The sequence below is a fragment of the Dipodomys merriami genome, unplaced genomic scaffold (assembly GCF_024711535.1).
Source record: "Dipodomys merriami isolate MVZ:Mamm:240054 unplaced genomic scaffold, mDipMer1.0.p SCAF_8, whole genome shotgun sequence".
Classification (NCBI taxonomy): domain Eukaryota; kingdom Metazoa; phylum Chordata; class Mammalia; order Rodentia; family Heteromyidae; genus Dipodomys; species Dipodomys merriami.
This window is the reverse complement of record NW_027206401.1, coordinates 9022043-9040705: the sequence shown is the minus strand read 5'-3', so window position 1 is coordinate 9040705 and position 18663 is coordinate 9022043. Positions and strand designations below refer to the sequence as shown.

Genomic DNA, 18663 nt, shown 5'->3' with positions numbered 1-18663 from the left:
AATACTAATGAACTCTTAGAATTGTCAGGCAAAGATTTTTCACCTAAATCAAAATGTCTTTTTTTTTGTAGATCATTTCTTTCCTATTATTTTTTTCCTACCAATCTATTGCATGTGACTTAATCATCAGACTTGCTTTGTCTTTGTGAAACTGTTTTGATTTGTCTCTACTAGACCAAAATATAGAAAACATGCCAGGTACCAGCAGTTCATGCTTGTAAGCCCAGCCACTCCAGAAGCTTCAAAGTTCAAAGTCAAACCAGGCAAGAAAGTCTATGAGACTCTTATCTCCAATTAACCAGCAAAAAGCCAGAAACAGGGATATAGCTAAAGTGGTAGAGCACTAGCCCTGAGCTAAAAAGCTGAGGGACAGCACCCAGGTCCCAAGTTCAGGCCTCAGTCCTGGCACACACAAAATAACGCAGGAAACAATGAAAGTGGCTTTACTGCTCCCAAAATTGATGCTGACTCCAAGAACAGAGCAACAAAAACAAGAAAATTAGTAAGGGATTCAGAAGTGTATTTTTACATGCATGAATCAGATACAAATCTAAGCTACAGGAGGAACTTCTATAAACTATAAATAATTGTACTTGAAAGATACACTTTTCTGCCTCTGTCTTATGCATGCAACGAAACCACTAACTACTATAAGGGTTCATTCAAGAACATATGAATACCAGCACTAGAACCAGTATCTTCATACTCTATGATACCAGTGTTATAATATCTTATGAGAGAAATACGTGGTAATTCATCTATTGCATTACAAACAGCAAAAAAATATATAGATATATTATATCTTATTTAATATATGTTGCCAATATATCAATATATAATATATATTCAATAATTATATATATATTTGGACTTCCATCCTTGGAGGCTGTCATCCCCCCCCCCCGCCCCAGTTTAACAAGGAAGGTCCAGGCATGACATCCTGGTTTCGAATCCTTGATTCCTGGTTCCTGATTCTTTCATGAACCTAGGAAGTCACCAAGTGAATGAGCTGCCCGCTGTGGGAACTAGCCTACCAGGCCCAGGTTCATATCTCAGAGTGTTCATGTGAGCATGAAAAAGGGCTCGTTCTTTACCTTCCATCCATGGTGAACGAGGGTTCTCACAGCCATTCCCAGACAGGCAAGGGATAGAAAAAGCTGCCCCCTCGTCAATCAGACAGTTTCCACACAGGGCTGGTCACCTGGATGCCCAGGCCTGGCCAGCCTGACCAGCCATAGCACTGCCTCTGTCTCCTCTGCCTATCTTGTATTCTGTCCTAAGGAACTGAGCGGCCTTGGGCAACCTGTTTAACCTCTCTGTGCCTCTGGCTCCTTCTTGTCTCCATCCAGCTTCCTCTGCTCACACATGGCTCGTTTCCCTGTTTCCTTCCATACTGAAGCATTCTCTCACCTTTACTACTTATGTCCTGTCACCATAAGGACTGGAAATGAACAGTGTAATTCCTTTCCAACTTGGTTTCCTGCAGAGCAAATTATAGTCTCAAAACTGACAGGGAGCTGGCCTCTAGTGGCTCATGCCTGTAATCCGAGCTACTCAGGAGGCTGAGACCTGAGGGTCATGGTTCAAAGCCAGCCCAGGCAGGAAAGTCCATGAGCTTCATGCCTCCAATTAACCACCAGAAAACCAAAGAGGAGCTATGGCTTAAAATGGTAGAGCACCAGCCTTAAGCAAAAAGGCTCAGGGATGGCTCCCAGGCCCTGAGTTCAACTGACAAAATAAAAAGAACTTACAGAAATTCACCAAGCTATCTGGGAAGATAAATACGTCATCCCATTTTACACATCGCAAACTGAGGCACATGCACTTCAGGTGACTCGTCCAAAGTCCCTCAATAAATTAATGATAGAGGTAGGATTTAGATATCTATATGACGGCACCTCTGAAAATGAATATTTATCCATCCACTAAACTCCCTCAGTGAACACCCAAGAAGACAGAAACAAAGACTGAACACCCACACAAACACAACTACACAGACACACAAACACATGCACATATCGCTTGTGAGGCATCTCATTAACTTCTTCGTCAACAGCTCATGTGTTGGTAGGCACATTTAAAGATCACCACTCATCAGTCCAGTGCCAGGGCTAAGGACACAAGGATGACCAGCAGGAGCCTTCTGACCTTCCAGATGGGACCTGATACTAGGGTCTAACCTTAGGGCCTTGCACTTGCTAGCAGACTGTGCACCATAAGCCACTGACGCATGCCCGTCTTTCTTTGCCTTAGTTCTTCAGATAGATGTGCTTTGCCTTGGCCAGTCTAGACTGTGATCTTCCTATTTATGCCTCTGGAGTATCCGGGATAACAAAGGCCCACCATCAACCCAGGCTCATTGGTTAGGATAGGAGTCTCACCAACTTTCTTCCTCAGGATAGCCTCAAACTGTGATCCTTTCAACCCCTGTGTCCCAAGTAGCTGGGTTTACAGGTGTGAACCACCAACTTGGTGTAATTAATTTTTTAATCATCAATTCATAATAACCAACACCTCTATAACTATTTTTTAAAAAAAGATATGAAGCAAATGCTCATCATCCATGTGATCAGAGAGGACTTCTCTGTCCCAATATTCAAGAGTCTCTTCACTACAAGGCTTGTGACATGGAATTATCTCAAGTTATATACCGCCATCAATCCTGACGTTCTGCCCCAGACAGGCCTCTTAACTTTATGTAACTACCTTTGTGTGTATTTGTGTCCTGTTTGTGTTGTGTGTACACATAATATTGTCTATTCATCCTTAACTTGCCCTTCCCCAGAGAATCTAAGCTCCATCTGCCAAGGACTTTTTAATCTGTTTATTCACTTTGGTACCCCAGAGCCTAGAACAGTGGTAGACAAGGAATAAGTGCTAAATAAATGTTTACTAAGTCGCTGCAGGGCCAACTTCAACTGTTTAGTCAGGACCCATTCATCCTGTGAAAACAGACAGACCGCCTCTGCCCTCTATGCTGTCACTTCTGTCCGATTCCCACATTGCACACAGCAGGGTCTGTCACATCAAACACAGGGGACCTAGAGCAAAAGGGGGCATCTGCTGATTACAGTGTTTACACTTGGGCAGCTGAGGCGGGAGGGGGCAGTGGTTCTAAGCCAGCCGGGGTTACCGCGAAAGACCCTATTTCAAAACAACACAACAAAACTCATCGAGGTTTAGCTCTTATACTTGCTTTAAATTGAGCATGAGAAAACTCAGTTCAAATTCAAAATAGGCTGGGTGGAGAGGCACCAGTTTATAATCCCAGCTAACTTACAAAACAGAGGCAGGAGAATCAGGAGTTCAAGATTAGTGTGGGAAGTTCTATATTAGGATCTGGCTGGCAGAATTAACTTTTTTAAAAAAATTTTATACACAGATATTTGTATTATTAAATTTGGAGACATAGTCAGAAGACTCAGATCATAATTGGCTTGTTTTTCTATTTCCTTAACTATAATTTTCACTTTTATAATAATTTTGATTTGAAAGATAAATTTATTTATTTTTTTAGCAGTGAAAGTTACTTGCTGTTGTAGTCTGAAGCCTTTCAAATGATTATGTTGCTCTTATGATTGATCAAAACAAACACTCCAAAAATTAAGGTGAAACTAGGTGTAAGTGCAGCAAGGTATAGGTAATACAGTTAACAGAAAATGCTACAGCCTCATTATGACAATATTCATAAAGGAAACAGGTTTTTTTTCTCTTGTCTGAATATGGTAGTTTCATTCTTTTCAGATGTATCATGGGTATTGGTGCTGTGTTACAGACAATGAATTGTAACTAGCATGTGGTTCAGAATACACAATGTTAGTGTTTTTTAAAATGCTAATGGTTCTTTTCTATTTATACTTGCAAAGTTTTATGATGTATACCAAGAATCTTATAAATTTGTTTTTAGTAGGTTTTCTTTGCTTTGGTAGGTCATTAAACATTTAATCTTATGAATAGAAACTTGTGGTCATCTAGAATGTTGAGACTGTTTCCATCTGCAGTGTCTTTTTTTTAATTTCTTAAATTTTGGACTGGATATATTAACAATCTTCTGAACGGTATTGGTAAGTGGTTCAGAAGAGAAAGTGAAATAAAAGTAGTACTTATTCATGATGATCAATTAAATTATTTACTTAAAGAAACTAACTACTGTGCATAACTCAATTTGTGTGTAACAAATCTGATATGAGGTGAAAGGAGAGAGTCTGAGTCTACCTATGGAATATGTTGGGTTTATTTTCAGGGCTTGAAGATACATTCAAAGGTATTGGTTGGGGAAGACGTCATAATTTTAAGTTAACCTGCATGCTGTAAATGTGTTTTGTGTTTAAATAAAAAAAAATTTTTTTGAAATGTAAAAAACAAACAAACAAACAAAAAGATTAGTGTGGGGCATATGTGTGTGTGTGTGTGTGCTCACGTGCACGTGCGTGCACGCATGCTTAACTCCAATGGCTGTTTAGGGATGCCTCACACAACTACCACAGACAAAGGCACACTTCAGGTTCCAGACGTAAGGAGAAAGCACGGCTTCCCTGAATGCATTGGTGAAGGGAAAGATATGCTTTCTTTTTATTTTTTGGCAGATCATCGTAGGAACAAACATCAACTCACAGAATTCTAGAAACCAAACAGGAGGATGTGAACAAGAAACAACTTCTTCCTTAGCTTTTAAAGTCTCAACTCCAAAGTAATTTAGCAGCATCTGCTAGGCACCACGTAACGTAACGAGTCGTCCTAAGTGCTTGTAGTCTAGTCTATTTTTTTTCTTTTCCTTTTAAGTTAAATCATAGAAGCTAGGGAAGGTGTGGACGGACTGACTGACAGGAAACATCACATGATCTTGCTGAAATGCCTCTGTCTGAGGACCCATGAGTGAAGCTGAAATGTCACGCCCAACATGGCACGTCCAACCCTGATCACGGGAACCTCCACAGCTCTTTGTCTCTCTGTCATGGGCAGCAATGTGAGACACTGAACAAGTGAGGAGAATCAGAGGCTTCCCGGCCAGAGCCATCTGAGGACAGAGTCAAGGAGGAAATCACTGCGAGCTGGGAAATGTTGGCTACTGGTTGGTTACTGACCAGAAGACCCAACAACCAAAGAGAAAATGAAAGCAGAGTGCTCACTCAGACCAAAGATGACAGGGATATTTAGTTATTCAAGAATTTCTTTTTTTTTTAAAGTGTTCTAACATTTCAGAGGAGGTAAATGAGTATTACCTGGACCACTGTGAAACAAACAAACGAAAGGTAATGTATGATTACTATTTGCCATTTCTCACTGAAGTCATACATACAAATAAATTGAAAGCCTTGCATCTCCCAGTTTTGGTGTGGTGGAGAGTTACTTCAAACCTTCGGGAAACCCCTTTAAAGAAGCAGGAAGAGGAAGAGGTAAGTTCAGATAGCGTAATGATATGTACTGACCTTTTGGACGGTGGTGGTCAGGTCCAGACAAAGCTGAATGATCTTGTTCTTCGTTACAGAGAAATCAGTGATTCCTGTAAATGGAGGCCTGGAAACATACCAAAAATTCTTCATAAGGAACCGTGGAGGAGGAGGTAGGGGAGACTCACACTACACTACAGGCCAGCTTAAATCATTTTTCACATAACTGTTTCCTCTCAAAGGACATGTAAAATAGGACTCTGACTAGAAAAGCAGCAGATAGGCAAAAAATTCACCCCTAAATGAGCCAGAAGGGTTAACGTTTCCTCAGAAGTCCCTGAACAGTCTACATACCAACCAAATCCTCAAGTATTAAAGTTGAATCTCAAAAAAAAGTCCACCTTTAGCAGTTTCTCTCATCTCCTAGCTAGGGTTCATTTGCTCCTCTTGTTATAGCTGAGGAAGTAGCTTCCGAAAAACAAAACAAAGCCAAAAAACCACTCCAAAATCACCCTCTCCTCTGGGACCTCTGCCTTCCAGGAAGCTCTATGCCTAAGGGACAAGGTCCATTTTCAAAGGACAGGCATCGGTGTACTTTAGAACCTCACTGAAAGGACAGCAGAGGGCAGGGCCCCGGCCTACCGGTCCAGCCACGCCAGTAAGACTTTGGCAGCGCCGATGAGCTCCACCACGGACGTCAGGAACTCATTGGGCGGCTTGTGGGAGGTGTTTCCATCATAAGCTGGACTCTTCCGCCGGCTACTGATGTAGTTCTGTAAGTTGTGGGAAGAGGCTCGCAGTTTCAGAATCAAGTTCTTCATGTTATCCGTTTCGAGGCTGTAATTCTGTGGGAAATTAAATTAAACAACTAAATAATTGAATAATTAGAGGGGAAAATGTAAAGCCCTCCACAGTGACTCCCAGAGCCACTACAAATGGGGGTGCCTAGGCCCTCGGCAGCACCCCTCGCCTCCACGTACTCTATACCAAGAGCTGCCCCACTCCAGTCTGGACAGCTCAAACTGTCCCTCTAACATCATTGCTGTGTGTTCCCAGAAGTCACACCGAGTGGGTCATGGTGAGGGAGCATGCCTCTGCGTGGTGGGTGCTCACCAATGTTGCCAGACAGTAGACAGACAACACTAGTCAGCCAACAGATGAACTTCCATCAGAGATGACAGAGAACGAGCAGAAGTAACTGTAAGTCCACCTGAAATGTAACATCCAACTATGAGCACCAAACGTGTGTGTGTCTGTGTGTCTGTGTGTCTGTGTGTCTATGTGTTGGTGTGTCTGTGTGTCTGTGTGCCAGCCAATACTGGGGCTTGAACCCAGGGCCTGATCACTGTTCCTGAGCTTTTATGCTCAATGCCAGTGCTCTACCACTTGAGCCAAAGCTCCATTTATAGCTTTTTGATGGCTAAGTGGAGGTAAGTCTCATGGACTTTATTGCCCAGGCTGGCTTCGCACTGAGATCCTCAGTTCACAGCCTCCTGAGTGGCTAGGATTACAGGTGTGAGCCACTAGCACACAGCTCAACTCTTGGGATGTGTTTTTAAACAATGTTCAACTTCCTTGAGTGCCTTAAAAACACCAAAGTTATATCATAATACTGTCCCAGACCCCCCTTTCAGATTAAGAACCACCAGCCTCAGGAAATATATAAATTAGGAGATAGGTATGTTTTAGACTCCATCTCATATACATTTCTTAATGTTTTTGATTATTTTAACAAAAAGAAGAGCATATGTGTGGTTATATGATACTACTCAATGTGTATTTCTATTTTACAGATAAAGACAAAAAGGAAGAAGAGGACGAGAAGGAGGAACAGGGAGATGAGAAGAGGAAGAGGAGGAGGAGGATGACGAAGAGGAGGGAAGCTGGCTAGTGATACCAAGTCTAGCACAAATGAATGAGCTAGAAATGTGTAAATTCCCTCCTGACCTGCGCCGGCCATGCTGAAATGCCAGGCCCTCCTCTCAGCCAGCCCAGCCATCCAGTTAGTCCCCGGGACCAGAGGGTTAGCCACCTTCAAACCATTACATGTAAGGCACAAATGCATACAGAAGTCTGAATGTATACTTGCCACAAAGGCATTCATTAAAAGCAATTCTAAATTGAAATGCATTTTGTTGGGAGTTTCCATTTGCCTGGCTTAGTAATAAAACTAAAAGTCTTAAAAATGTCACATAAGCTGGGCACCAGTGACTCATGCCTGTAATCCTAGCAACTCAGGAGGCTGAGATCTGAGGATCATGATTCAAAGCTAGCCCGGGCAGGAAACTCTGTGAGACTCTTTATCTCCAATAAACCACCAGAAAACCAGAAGTGACACAGTGGCTCAAGTAGTAGAGCTCAAGCTTTGAGCTAAAGATCTGAACAGCACCCAGGCCCAGAGTTCAAGCCCCACCACACACCCACACACACACACCCACCCACACACACACACACACACACACACACACACACACACACACACACACACACACACATGTCACATTAAGAGTTTGAGGCTAGCTTGGGCACGAAACTCCATAGGATTCTTACCTCCAATTAACCACCAAAAAGCCAGAAATAGAAGTGTAGCTAAAGTGTTAGCTTGGGAGAAAAAGGCACAGCACCTGTATCCTGATGTCAGCACGCGCGCACACGCGCGCACACACACACACACACACACACACACACACACACACACACACACACGCACGCATGCACACACAAAATGCACATTGAAAATTTTTCAACATATTTTTAAGCACATGTCAATTGTGCAATGTGGGAGGTTCATTGTGACATTTCCAAACAGGGCTACAATACACTTTGGTCAGCTTTGCCCGCTCCATTACTCTATTTTATGCCACTCTTCCTACCCAATCTCACCTCTTTCTTTCAATATTTCTTGTAAATTTTTAAGATAGATTTTATTACGACTCCATTTGTTTATTTATGCATGCACATCATTCTGGGGTTTGAACTCACGGTCTTGGGCTTGCTAAAGAGGTATGCTACTGATTGTTGCTTTAGTTATTTTTCATATAGGATCTCCCATTTGGCCTAAGCCAGTTTGAACCATGATGGATTTTTGCAGTTTCTAGATGGCTCAGATGACAGGAACACACCAGGCATTTTAAAGGCTGGAATGGGGTTGTGCTCACGCTTTGCCCAGGTTGACTTTACACCATGATCCTCCCAATCTCTGAGTAGCTAGGATGACAGCTACTATGCTTGACTCATTATGACCTCTTCATACATGCATACAAATTTACCCCTTCTCCCTCCAGATAGAAATTTTGACAGAAGTTAAACACAATTGAACTACAACAACAGCAACAAACAATTTAACTAAAAAGTTAAACAATTTAGCTAAAAAGAAGTTAAACACAAACTAAAAACAATCTTTTTTGTAAGTCTAAAACACGATTGTGTAAGTTTGTAAATTTCAAAATACAAATGTGTGCTGAGTTAACAGCTCAGTCTTCTGATCACTTATTTTCCCCTCACTTACATTTTCTAAAGGCAAATATGTATATAGAAGACAAGAATAAAAAGATGGTTATTCATCACAGCATTTTAATCCAAAGAACTAAAGGCTCACAATTGAGCAGATCAAGGGTCCACATGACCTGATTTGTCTTGAAGGCTGGTGACTGATTAGCTCAATTACCCAGCCTGCCGATTTATGTGCAGAACATTGACTCCAAGCAGGAAGGCTGGTTTGCTACAGCCCATGTCACCACGAACTACTGGTGATTCTTATACACAAGCATTCTCTTCCTGAACACAAAGAGAACTTTAAACCTTCCTCTTGGACAAACTTTAAAATAAAGGGAGAGCGTAACTTCTTATAACGGGTTCTCTTGATATGCCACTTCATTTGCTCTAAATATTTTTCTCCCCAACAAATCACACAACTGGGAAGATGGAGAGATAAAATGGTAATTGAATATAATTTTTAAAGAGAAGGAAGGATGAAGCAAAGTTTCTTTTCCTTTGACCCCATGCTACAATAAGGAGAGAACAAGAAACAAATTATATTAGCTGGAAAGGACCACAGTCAGGAAAGGCCTAAACATCGGTGTCTCACAATGAAAAGCAGAAAATGAAGAATTTCTCAGATGAGAGTTGACTATTTTCTTGAGTCATTTTCCTAAATTCTGTCTCCTTCAGGTAATGTTTTAGTGTAAGGCACCAGAAAGGCACAAACAAGTCTGAGAGTGTAACTAAGGGGTAAAGTATCTGCTTAGCACGTGAGAGTCCGTGGGCTTCATCCAAGGCAAAGAAGGAAAAGAGGAGGAACAATGGGAAGGGAAAATAATGGGGAGGGAGAGGAAGAAAGAGGAGAGGATTAAGAAAGAACAAGAGGAAGAAAAGAGAATGGAAATGTGGAAAGAGAAGAAGAGACAAGGCCAGGCATAACATCCCTAACCCATCTACTTAGGAGGTAGAGACAGGAGAATCGCAGTTTGAGGCTAATTTTGGCAAAGAGTCAGTGAGACACCATCTTACAATAATAATAATAATAATAAGCTAGAGATGGGCTCTGGTGGACCATCCCTATAATCCTAACTACTTGGAAAAGCTGAGAGTAGGAGGATCACAGTTCAAGATGAGCACAGGCAAAAAAAAAGTTCACAAGGTCCTTTCTCAACTCACAGCTGGGTATAATCCTGTTTCCCTAAGCTACATGGGAGGCTGAGATCATGGTTCCAGGCCATTTATGTGGACAAAAATTTCAAGACTTTATTTCAGTGGAAGGAAGCTAGACATAGTGGCATATGCAAAAGGAAGCATGAAATAGATAGCCCACAGTCCAGGTACTCCTGGGCAGGCAAACAAGACCCTATCTAAAAAATAACCAGCAAAAACAAAGTTGAAGACATGCTCTGGAGTATAGCATCCTGCCGACAAGCCCTGAATTCAAAATTTGGCTCCATCAAGTAAAACAAATCAAGCTGAGCATGGCAGTACATGTCTATAATCCCAGCTACACAGGAGGCAATGGTAAGAGGATCATGTTAATGAAGCTACTCCAAGGAAAATCTTGAGACTCTATGAAAAAAAAAATAACTAAAGCAAATAGGGCTGGAAGCATGGATCAATTGGTAGAGCAAATGCCCAGAGCAAGCATAAGGCCCTGTGTTCAAAAATGCCAGTAAGACTAAGAACAATAATAATAATAAATGGAATTAGTTTAAAAGTCAGTGCACATCCTAAAACCCTTCCACTGTGGGCTCACTCCATTAAGAGTTGGCCATTAGCAAACATTTGTTGGCTGTGAGAACATACACTAGCCAAGAGGGAAGAGAAGAGGCAAGGCTCTTCCTCTTCTAGGGCCTTAAAAGTCCATACCTTATAGCCAATAATAAACTACACAACTTCTCCTCCGTCCATGGCTCCCACCATGATCTACTTTCCATGACAAAGATGTGTCATGAACACAAGTTCAAAGCCAACTATGCCACAGTTCTGGAGCTTGGATTCAGGGCCTTGCGCTCAAGGATAGTACCCTACCACTTGAGCCATGCTTCCATTTCCAACTATTTGCTGGTTAATTGGTTATAAGCATTCATCAGATTTGTCTGCCAGGCTGTCTTCAAACCATGATCCTTAGATCTTGGCCTCCAGAGTGGCTAGAATCACAGGCAAAAGCCATTGACAGCCAGCCCATTGTACCTCTTTACTGTCCACCACACACCCTTACTATCCAGTGGAACGTTCTAGAGACATAAGAAGTCTTCATCTGGGTTCCAGTACAGCAGCCACCAGCCACACGCACCTACTCACCACTTGTAGAGGAGCGAGCCAGTTTCATTGGAGGCTGGCTTTGATCTCAACTAATTCTCATTTAAATAGCTACATATGGTAGCAGCTTCCCCACTAGAAAGAGCAGCTTTAGGGTCTGTGCCAGTGACTCTGTACCCAGAGAGAGGAGAGAAAAAACTGGGCTCAGCTTCAGAACTCAACCCTGGGAAGTAACTCTCAATTCTCTCTCAGGATACAAGGCTCTCTACCAAGCTACCCCAGCCTTCAAGGTCAATGCTACAAAAGATGGTTTCCCCCTTTGCTCTCTAACCATGATGGACTGTTGTGAGTCATTGTTCACCAGGCCTGGAATACTAATTAGCCACTGTTCCCATTCTGGTCCCGATCCATTCTATCAGTTTCTCTTTATTCCATAACCTTCCAGTGGTTTTGTTTTGTTTTTTCCTGCCTCTTTCCTCACTTCTCATTCTATTTACTTCTTGTCTACCATAAAATCAGCACCCACTAAAGCGAGTTTGCATAGCAAAATCTCTTTTATAACATGGGGGGGGGAGAAACCAACGGTGGTTACACATGAATTACTGAGCAGATGAACTATCCAAAGCAAAACATTACCCAATTTACACGTCCAAAGATCTGCATGGTGTTGAAATAAAGGAACAGGGTAATAGACCTATACATTTTAAAACTATATATTTTTTAAAGAAAATTACATGAAGATTAGTGACATTTTAGTAAAAATCTAGTACACCTTCCCAAGCACCCCCCAAAAAAGGCACACCCATTTGCAAACTCTTCACAACCTCCCTGTCTCATGGGCACACAGAGGAGGTCCAGAGAGAGTCCAAGGTCAAAAGCTTGGTCTACAGAGGAAATGAGAAGGGAATGGGGTAACACACAGAGATAAAACACAGCTTTGGATCCTGGCATTTATCCAGCTTTGTTCCTTTTAGTCTAATATTTTAAAAGGCAGAGGGGAGGAAAAGGCGAAGAGAATGCCCAGAGACTGCAATTACGTTGATCCCCCAACTTAATGTACATAACCTGCCTCTAGCTGACCCCTCTGCCAGGCCTCTCGAACTGTGAATTTCAAAGCAATTTATTTGTCCTCCAAGTATGACTATAAAGTGAAAGAGACAATTCAAATTCTCAGAAACATCCACCAGAAAGAACTCCAAAACCCTGTTCCCAGAAAGCATCATAAAAGTAAATTCAAGTCTGTTTGACTCTGAAAAGCAGACAGTTTTAATAATAAACAGGATGTTCAAGGCATATCCACAACCATGCAAAAAGCACACTGGGGACACTGCCACATGGAAGGGGACCGTTACTGTATGGATGGAGAAAACAGACACTGTGGTTTCACTAGAGGTGACAGAGCAAACGGCCTGGAGCAGAGCCAGGACTAGAAGGCAAAAATCCTGCCTCCCAGGCCAACTCTCAGACGACTTGGCCACCGCTTCTCCCGCGTGGCAGCTCATTTATCAACCACAAAGCATTCCCCCATTACTTTTCTAAATGAGAGCAGTGCATCTCAGCCCAGAGGCCAAAGCTCTGTCCATTTTAAGAAGAAGAATACACACAGTGCAGCATAGTTATATAATCAATGCAATGCTCATCAGCAATGGCAAAATCACTGCAAGCACACTGGTTCCTATCATTCTGGGTGATGTCACTGCCTGTCCCCCTGGCCTGGGTTCAGATTATGACTAACCCAGTTTGAATGCTGGTGAGAATGGCCAGTGACAGTTAACTGCAGCCTTAGAAGGCACCAAGACTGGCACACACAAATCTCACCCATGCCAACAATTTGTAAACAAAATGCCCTTAACAGGTGTTTTGTGTGTGTGTGTACATGTGCACATACATACATACATACATACACACACACACACACACACACACACACACACACACACACACACACACACACACACCCCACACCTATGTGGTCACAAGCAGATCACAAGTATCAGACTTGGCAGGATTTAACTGGTTCACTGATAGCCAAAGCTCTATGACCTGCTATATTCAATGACATTAACCCTATCTAGCTGCTATTTTTTAGGGTTCATTATTTCAAGCATAAGCATCAGTTATTTTAAATAGCTTGAATATCTGTGAAATTCCAAATGTTGTGTGTGTGTGTGTGTGTGTGTGCGCGTGCGCGCACGCACATGTGTGTACCAATACTGGGGCTTCAACTCAGTGCCTAGGAGCTGTCCTTGAGATTCTGTGCTCAAGGCTAGCACTCTACCCCTTGAGCCACAGCTCTACTCCCAGTTTTTTGGGGTAGTTAATTGGAAATAGGAGTTTCACAGACTGTCCTACCCAGGCTGGCTTCAAACCTCAATCCTCAGATCTCAGCCTCCTGAGTAGGTAGGATTATAGATATGAGCACTGGTACCCAGCTTCCAGATACAAACATGAATATTAGAAGATCTTTTCATTTCATTTGAGAAAGTGACATGTTCATTCAAGACCATCTCTGTCTTTTGATTATTTTTGAAAGATAAGAAAATAAGACTACGGGCTGGGAAGGTGGCTCAGCGGTAGAGTGCTTGCCTTGCATGCATGAGGCCCTGGGTTCAATTCCTCAGCACCACATAAGCAGAAAAAGCCGGAAGTGGCTCCATGGCTTAAGTGGCAGAGGGCTGGCCTTGAGCTGAAGAGCTGAGGGACAGTGCCCAGGCCCAGAGTTCAGGCCCCATGACCAAAAAAAGAAAAAGGAAAGAAAAGGAAAGAAAAGAAAAGAGAAGAGAAGAGGGGAGGGGAGGGGAGGGGAGGGGAGGGGAGGGGAGGGGAGGGGAGGGGAGGGGAGGGGAGAAGAGAAGAGAAGAGAAGAGAAGAGAAGAGAAGAGAAGAGAAGAGAAGAGAAGAGAAGAGAAGAGAAGAGAAGAGAAGAGAAGAGAAGAGAAGAGAGAAGAAAGGAAAGGAAAGGAAAGGAAAGGAAAGGAAAGGAAAGGAAAGGAAAGGAAAGGAAAGGAAAGGAAAGGAAAGGAAAGGAAAAAGGAAAAAGGAAAAAGGAAAAAGGAAAAAGGAAAAAGGAAAAAGGAAAAAGGAAAGGAAAGGAAAGGAAAGGAAAGGAAAGGAAAGGAAAGGAAAGGAAAGGAAAGGAAAGGAAAGGAAAGGAAAGGAAAGAAGACAACTACAGACGTTTTCTGCAACCATAAGGGCAAGACAGTAAACACTTCAGGTTCTAGGGGACCACATCGTTCTCATTACAACAACTCAATTCTATCACTCCAGTACAAAAACTGTACTGTATACATGCAAACGCCTGTCCATGTTGTGTCCCAATAACACCTTATTTAATAAAACAATGGACAGTGGGCCAGCCTTTCCTCTAGAAAAATAACTTTTACTTTCCTTTTTATATTGTCTTCAACTCAGGCTTCGCTTTGCTGGATCATTCAGTAAAGGAAGATACGTTAAATTACTAACACTTAGCAGCTGAGCGACAGGTTCTGCAGGAAGACATCACAATACAGATCACCTTTTCCCCAACTAACCAGTGCACAGAGAAGATCGACAGCTTCCAACACCAGCTCCTGATGCCCGATCCGTGTGACCCCGAGCTCCTCAAGGTCCTGGTGCGAAATTCGTAGTAGCTGTTCTCCGTCTATCTTCTCCCGCTCAAACTTGTGCACGTAGGGCTGCAGGCAATCATCTAACCCTACCAAAAAGTGAAAAGGTCATTATGGTTACTTTGTGTGTCTTCACCTGTTCCCCTCCCCCCAAAAAAATAATAATCTGCACTTGTATTAATCTCAGCAATCACCAAAATATGTTGCCACTATTCGATTATCTCTGTAATTGTACTCCCCTGGATGAGCCCCTTTCCTGAGTCATCTTCTCATCTCAAACAGGCTTGAAATGTGCCACGCAAAACTCTCCAATGGAGCAGGTATAACTTTATGACAGGCACACCCTATAAACTAAAAGGAGAAATACTCAAATAATCCCTTGATAATTTGAGATGCTAGTTATCTGTTCCAGACAGATCTGTTTGCTAAACAGCTCTTCTTGTGAGATAAGTGACACTCTCAGTGGACCAGTCAATCAAGACCATGGTGATTGTCACATAGTCACAAACCAGCCAATCATGGTCCTAGGATGGTCATGTGAGTCAAGTACAGCCAATCAACATCTTCCTTGATATTTAATATATGGGTACTAGAAGATAAAACTGTTTCTTCCTTTCCCATTGGAAGTTATAGGGCACAATTCTGGTGATGCTGGTGGTTATTACTTTATTTTTTTTTTCAGAGAATAAATTCACTTGAGAGAGAAAATGCTCTGGTAATATCCTAGTATAGCTCTGAGTCTAAACCTTGTTGGAGATTTTCCACACCTAAAATTTTCTATTTGAACAAAAACAACTTTCTTTCTAGCCTATTAGTACTTATGTTGAGTTTCCGTCCTTTACAACTGAGAAAGTTCGACTCCAAAGGAGAAGATACAAGCAGAAGGCCCACAGGAAGGCAATGGTAACGAGGTTAGCCACAGCAAATTTTCCAGGCAACTTCTACTGTCACCAGTGTCCTGCCTGTTTTAATGTTTTTATATAATGGCTAGCATAGATAAGCCAAAGAGAACTGGAGAATCTTTATTTCTATAAATAGAAATTCCACCTCTATTCCACCTCTTCTAATATTAGGTGGGGGCGATTGGTTGGTTGGATGGGTGGGGTTTTTTATTGGTTTTGTTGGTGGTGATGGTTTGCTTTTTGGTTTTGGATTTTTGTTGTTGTTTGTTGTTTGTCCTGGAGCTTGAGCTCAGGGTCTGGGCATTGTCTTTAGAGGTTTTTTTGTTTTTGCTAAAGGCTAGTACTCTTACCACTCGAGCCACAGCTCCACTTCTGGGTTTTTTGATGGTTAAATGGAGATGAAAGTCTCATGGACTTTCCTGCCCAGACTAGATTTGAACCACAATCCTCAGATCTCAGTCTTCTGAGTAGCTAAGACTACAAGCATAAGCCACTACTGCCCGTCTTTTCTAATGGCTTTAATGAAACAAAATCATGCCCTAAATCAACTGATCGTACAAGACAAAGAATAACCATCACCTGAGTATTTGTAAATACTTGACTTATATACTCAATCCCAACATGACCAAAAAACATTGAATTTAACTGGAACAATGTAGGTGGAAGGCACATTGCTATCTCCCTAATCCAACATATACAAAAACACATACACATATATGTACACACATATGCACTCACAGACATGTGCACATATACAAGTGCATGTACAATTATTCCATTTAACCTTCTCAAAAAACCATCTCAGGTAGATGGGGCTTTTTCTGGGTTAGAAATGGTAGACACAGGTCCAGAACTCATTTTTGGCAACATGAATGCCCACACATCTTCAAATCATGCATAAGGATAGATTACATCTGTCCCACACTCTGGCACCATTCGCCTCCTGGTACGACGTGGGAAGGAGAGTGATCTTGTGATAACCATTTGGAGCTATCAGGTTCAACTGATAGTCAGTGGAACCGACCCATACTCCCTGAACTGGCATCTGTCTAACAGGGAGGCTGTGTCACACAGCAATTAAGGTCAGGGTCACTGCTATCAATCCAGTCCAATCTAACAGCCGCAAGCTGCATTGGCTTCTGCGGTATGGAGTCTGGCAGCTAGAAGAAGCCAGGAGAGTCAGCAGTGTTTGAGACTGATGCCCCACCTGGGTAGTGGAGGCCAACAAAACACCAGGCCCCCTGTTTTTCCCACACAGGGGGAGTATTACTTACAGTGGCAACAGTGACAAGGGAAAACCTATCTACCCTGACTTTGTGTTATAGATGAAGAATTAAGACTCCTAGAGGGTGTATAATCCATCTACTGTTCACCTGGCTTGTAAAATGCCAAGAGAGAGCTTTTTGCAGTGTTTTCCTTTTCAACTGGGATACAGGAGTACTCAAATTCAAAGCAAGGTCTGTTGGCCACGAGCCTTGCTCTTCTGCATTCTACCTGATCAACATGGGAGTCGAGCAGGGGATGTATAGAACATGCTTCTCAAGGAATCTCCACAAATAAGCAGTGAGGTCTAATTATAAAACAGTTATTAAAACAGAATCACAAAGGATTAGAAGTACTTAAGAGAATTGGATCTCAGCAAGTTCAAAGTCAAGGAATGTGCACAGGAAAGATGAACTGCTATGAATTTTACCCTACATCACTTAGCCAGCTCAGTGAGCAGACCCCACATTCTTCAGTCTTGCAAGATGTAGTCCTCTCCAGAATGCTTTACATTGTTGTTGTTGTTTTAACTGGTCCTCAAGGTCAAGTATGTTATTTTAGACAACTCTTGTAGACAGGCTATGGCTGAATGGTGCCCTTCAAAATTTCATAAATTGGTCCCCAGACCTCAGAATATATTAGAGACAGTCTTTAAACAAGTAACCCAGATAATGAAGCATATCAAAATCAACTCCAAGAATTGGAAACAAGAGGTTCTTATGTCCTGTATGCAGTTACTTCTATTTTTTTCTCTGTTTTAGTTTTCTGTACCCTTTGTCTTGTATATAAGTTTATCTGATCCATGGAAGGGAACAGGAAACACAGAAACAGTAGGACAAAGGATGAACTAATACACAATGGTATTCACTAGACACTATGTTGGAAATGGACTTTACAACTTGGTCAGGGGAGGGGATTAGGGAACGGTAAGAGGGAGAAAACCAAGGAAGGGGTAACAGTGTTTTAAAAAGAAATGTACAGGGCTGGAAAGGTGGCTCAGTGGTAGAGTGCTTGCCTTGCATGCATGAGGCCCTGGGTTCGATTCCTTAGCACCACATAAGCAAAAAGAAAAAAGCCGGAAGTGGCGCTGTGGCTCAAGTGGTAGAGCGCTAGCCTTGAGCTGAAGAGCTGAGGGACAGCGCCCAGGCCCAGAGTTCAGGCCCCACGACCGGACCCAAAAAAATTAAAAAAAAAAAAAAAAAAAAAGAAATGTACAGCCGGGCACCGGTGGCTCACCCCTGTAATCCTATTTACTCGGTTCAGAGCCAGCCTGGACAGGAAAATCCGAGAGTCTCTTATCTCCAAAAAACCACTCAGAAAGCCAGAAGTGGTACTGTGGCTCAAGTGGTAAAGAGCTCACCTTGAGCTGAAGACCCGAGGGATAGTGCCCAGATCCAGAGTTCAAGTCCCACAACCGACAAAAAGAAAAAAAAGAAAAGAAAAAGAAATGTACTCATTACCTGATTTATATAACTGTAACCCCATTTATCACTTTTACAGTAAAGATTTTTTTTTAAAGTAACCCAATTAAAATTAAGTTATTAGGGGCTGGGGACGTGGCTCAGTGGTAGAGCGCTTGCCTTGCATGCCTGAGGCCCTGGGTTCGATTCCCCAGCACCACATAAGCAAAAAAGAAAAAAGCTGGAAGTGGTGCTGTGGCTCAAGTGGTAGAGTGCTAGCCTTGAGTTAAAAGAGCTGAGGGACAGCGCCCAGGCCCAGAGTTCAGGCCCCACGACTGGACCCCCCCCCAAAAAA

At 42.4% G+C, this 18663-nt stretch overlaps 1 protein-coding gene across 1 annotated transcript in view; it reads right to left on the bottom strand.

Moving 5' to 3' along the window:
* Positions 1 to 18663, bottom strand: part of Cnksr3 (CNKSR family member 3) — an 89049-nt gene that overhangs the window by 22171 nt on the left and 48215 nt on the right. Inside the window, exons 2-4 of the mRNA XM_070010403.1 lie at positions 14669 to 14832; positions 6033 to 6235; positions 5430 to 5517 (exon numbers count right to left, since the gene is read on the bottom strand). Of these exons, the coding sequence (XP_069866504.1) occupies positions 5430 to 5517; positions 6033 to 6235; positions 14669 to 14832 (455 nt within the window). The remainder of the gene's footprint in view (positions 1 to 5429; positions 5518 to 6032; positions 6236 to 14668; positions 14833 to 18663) is intronic.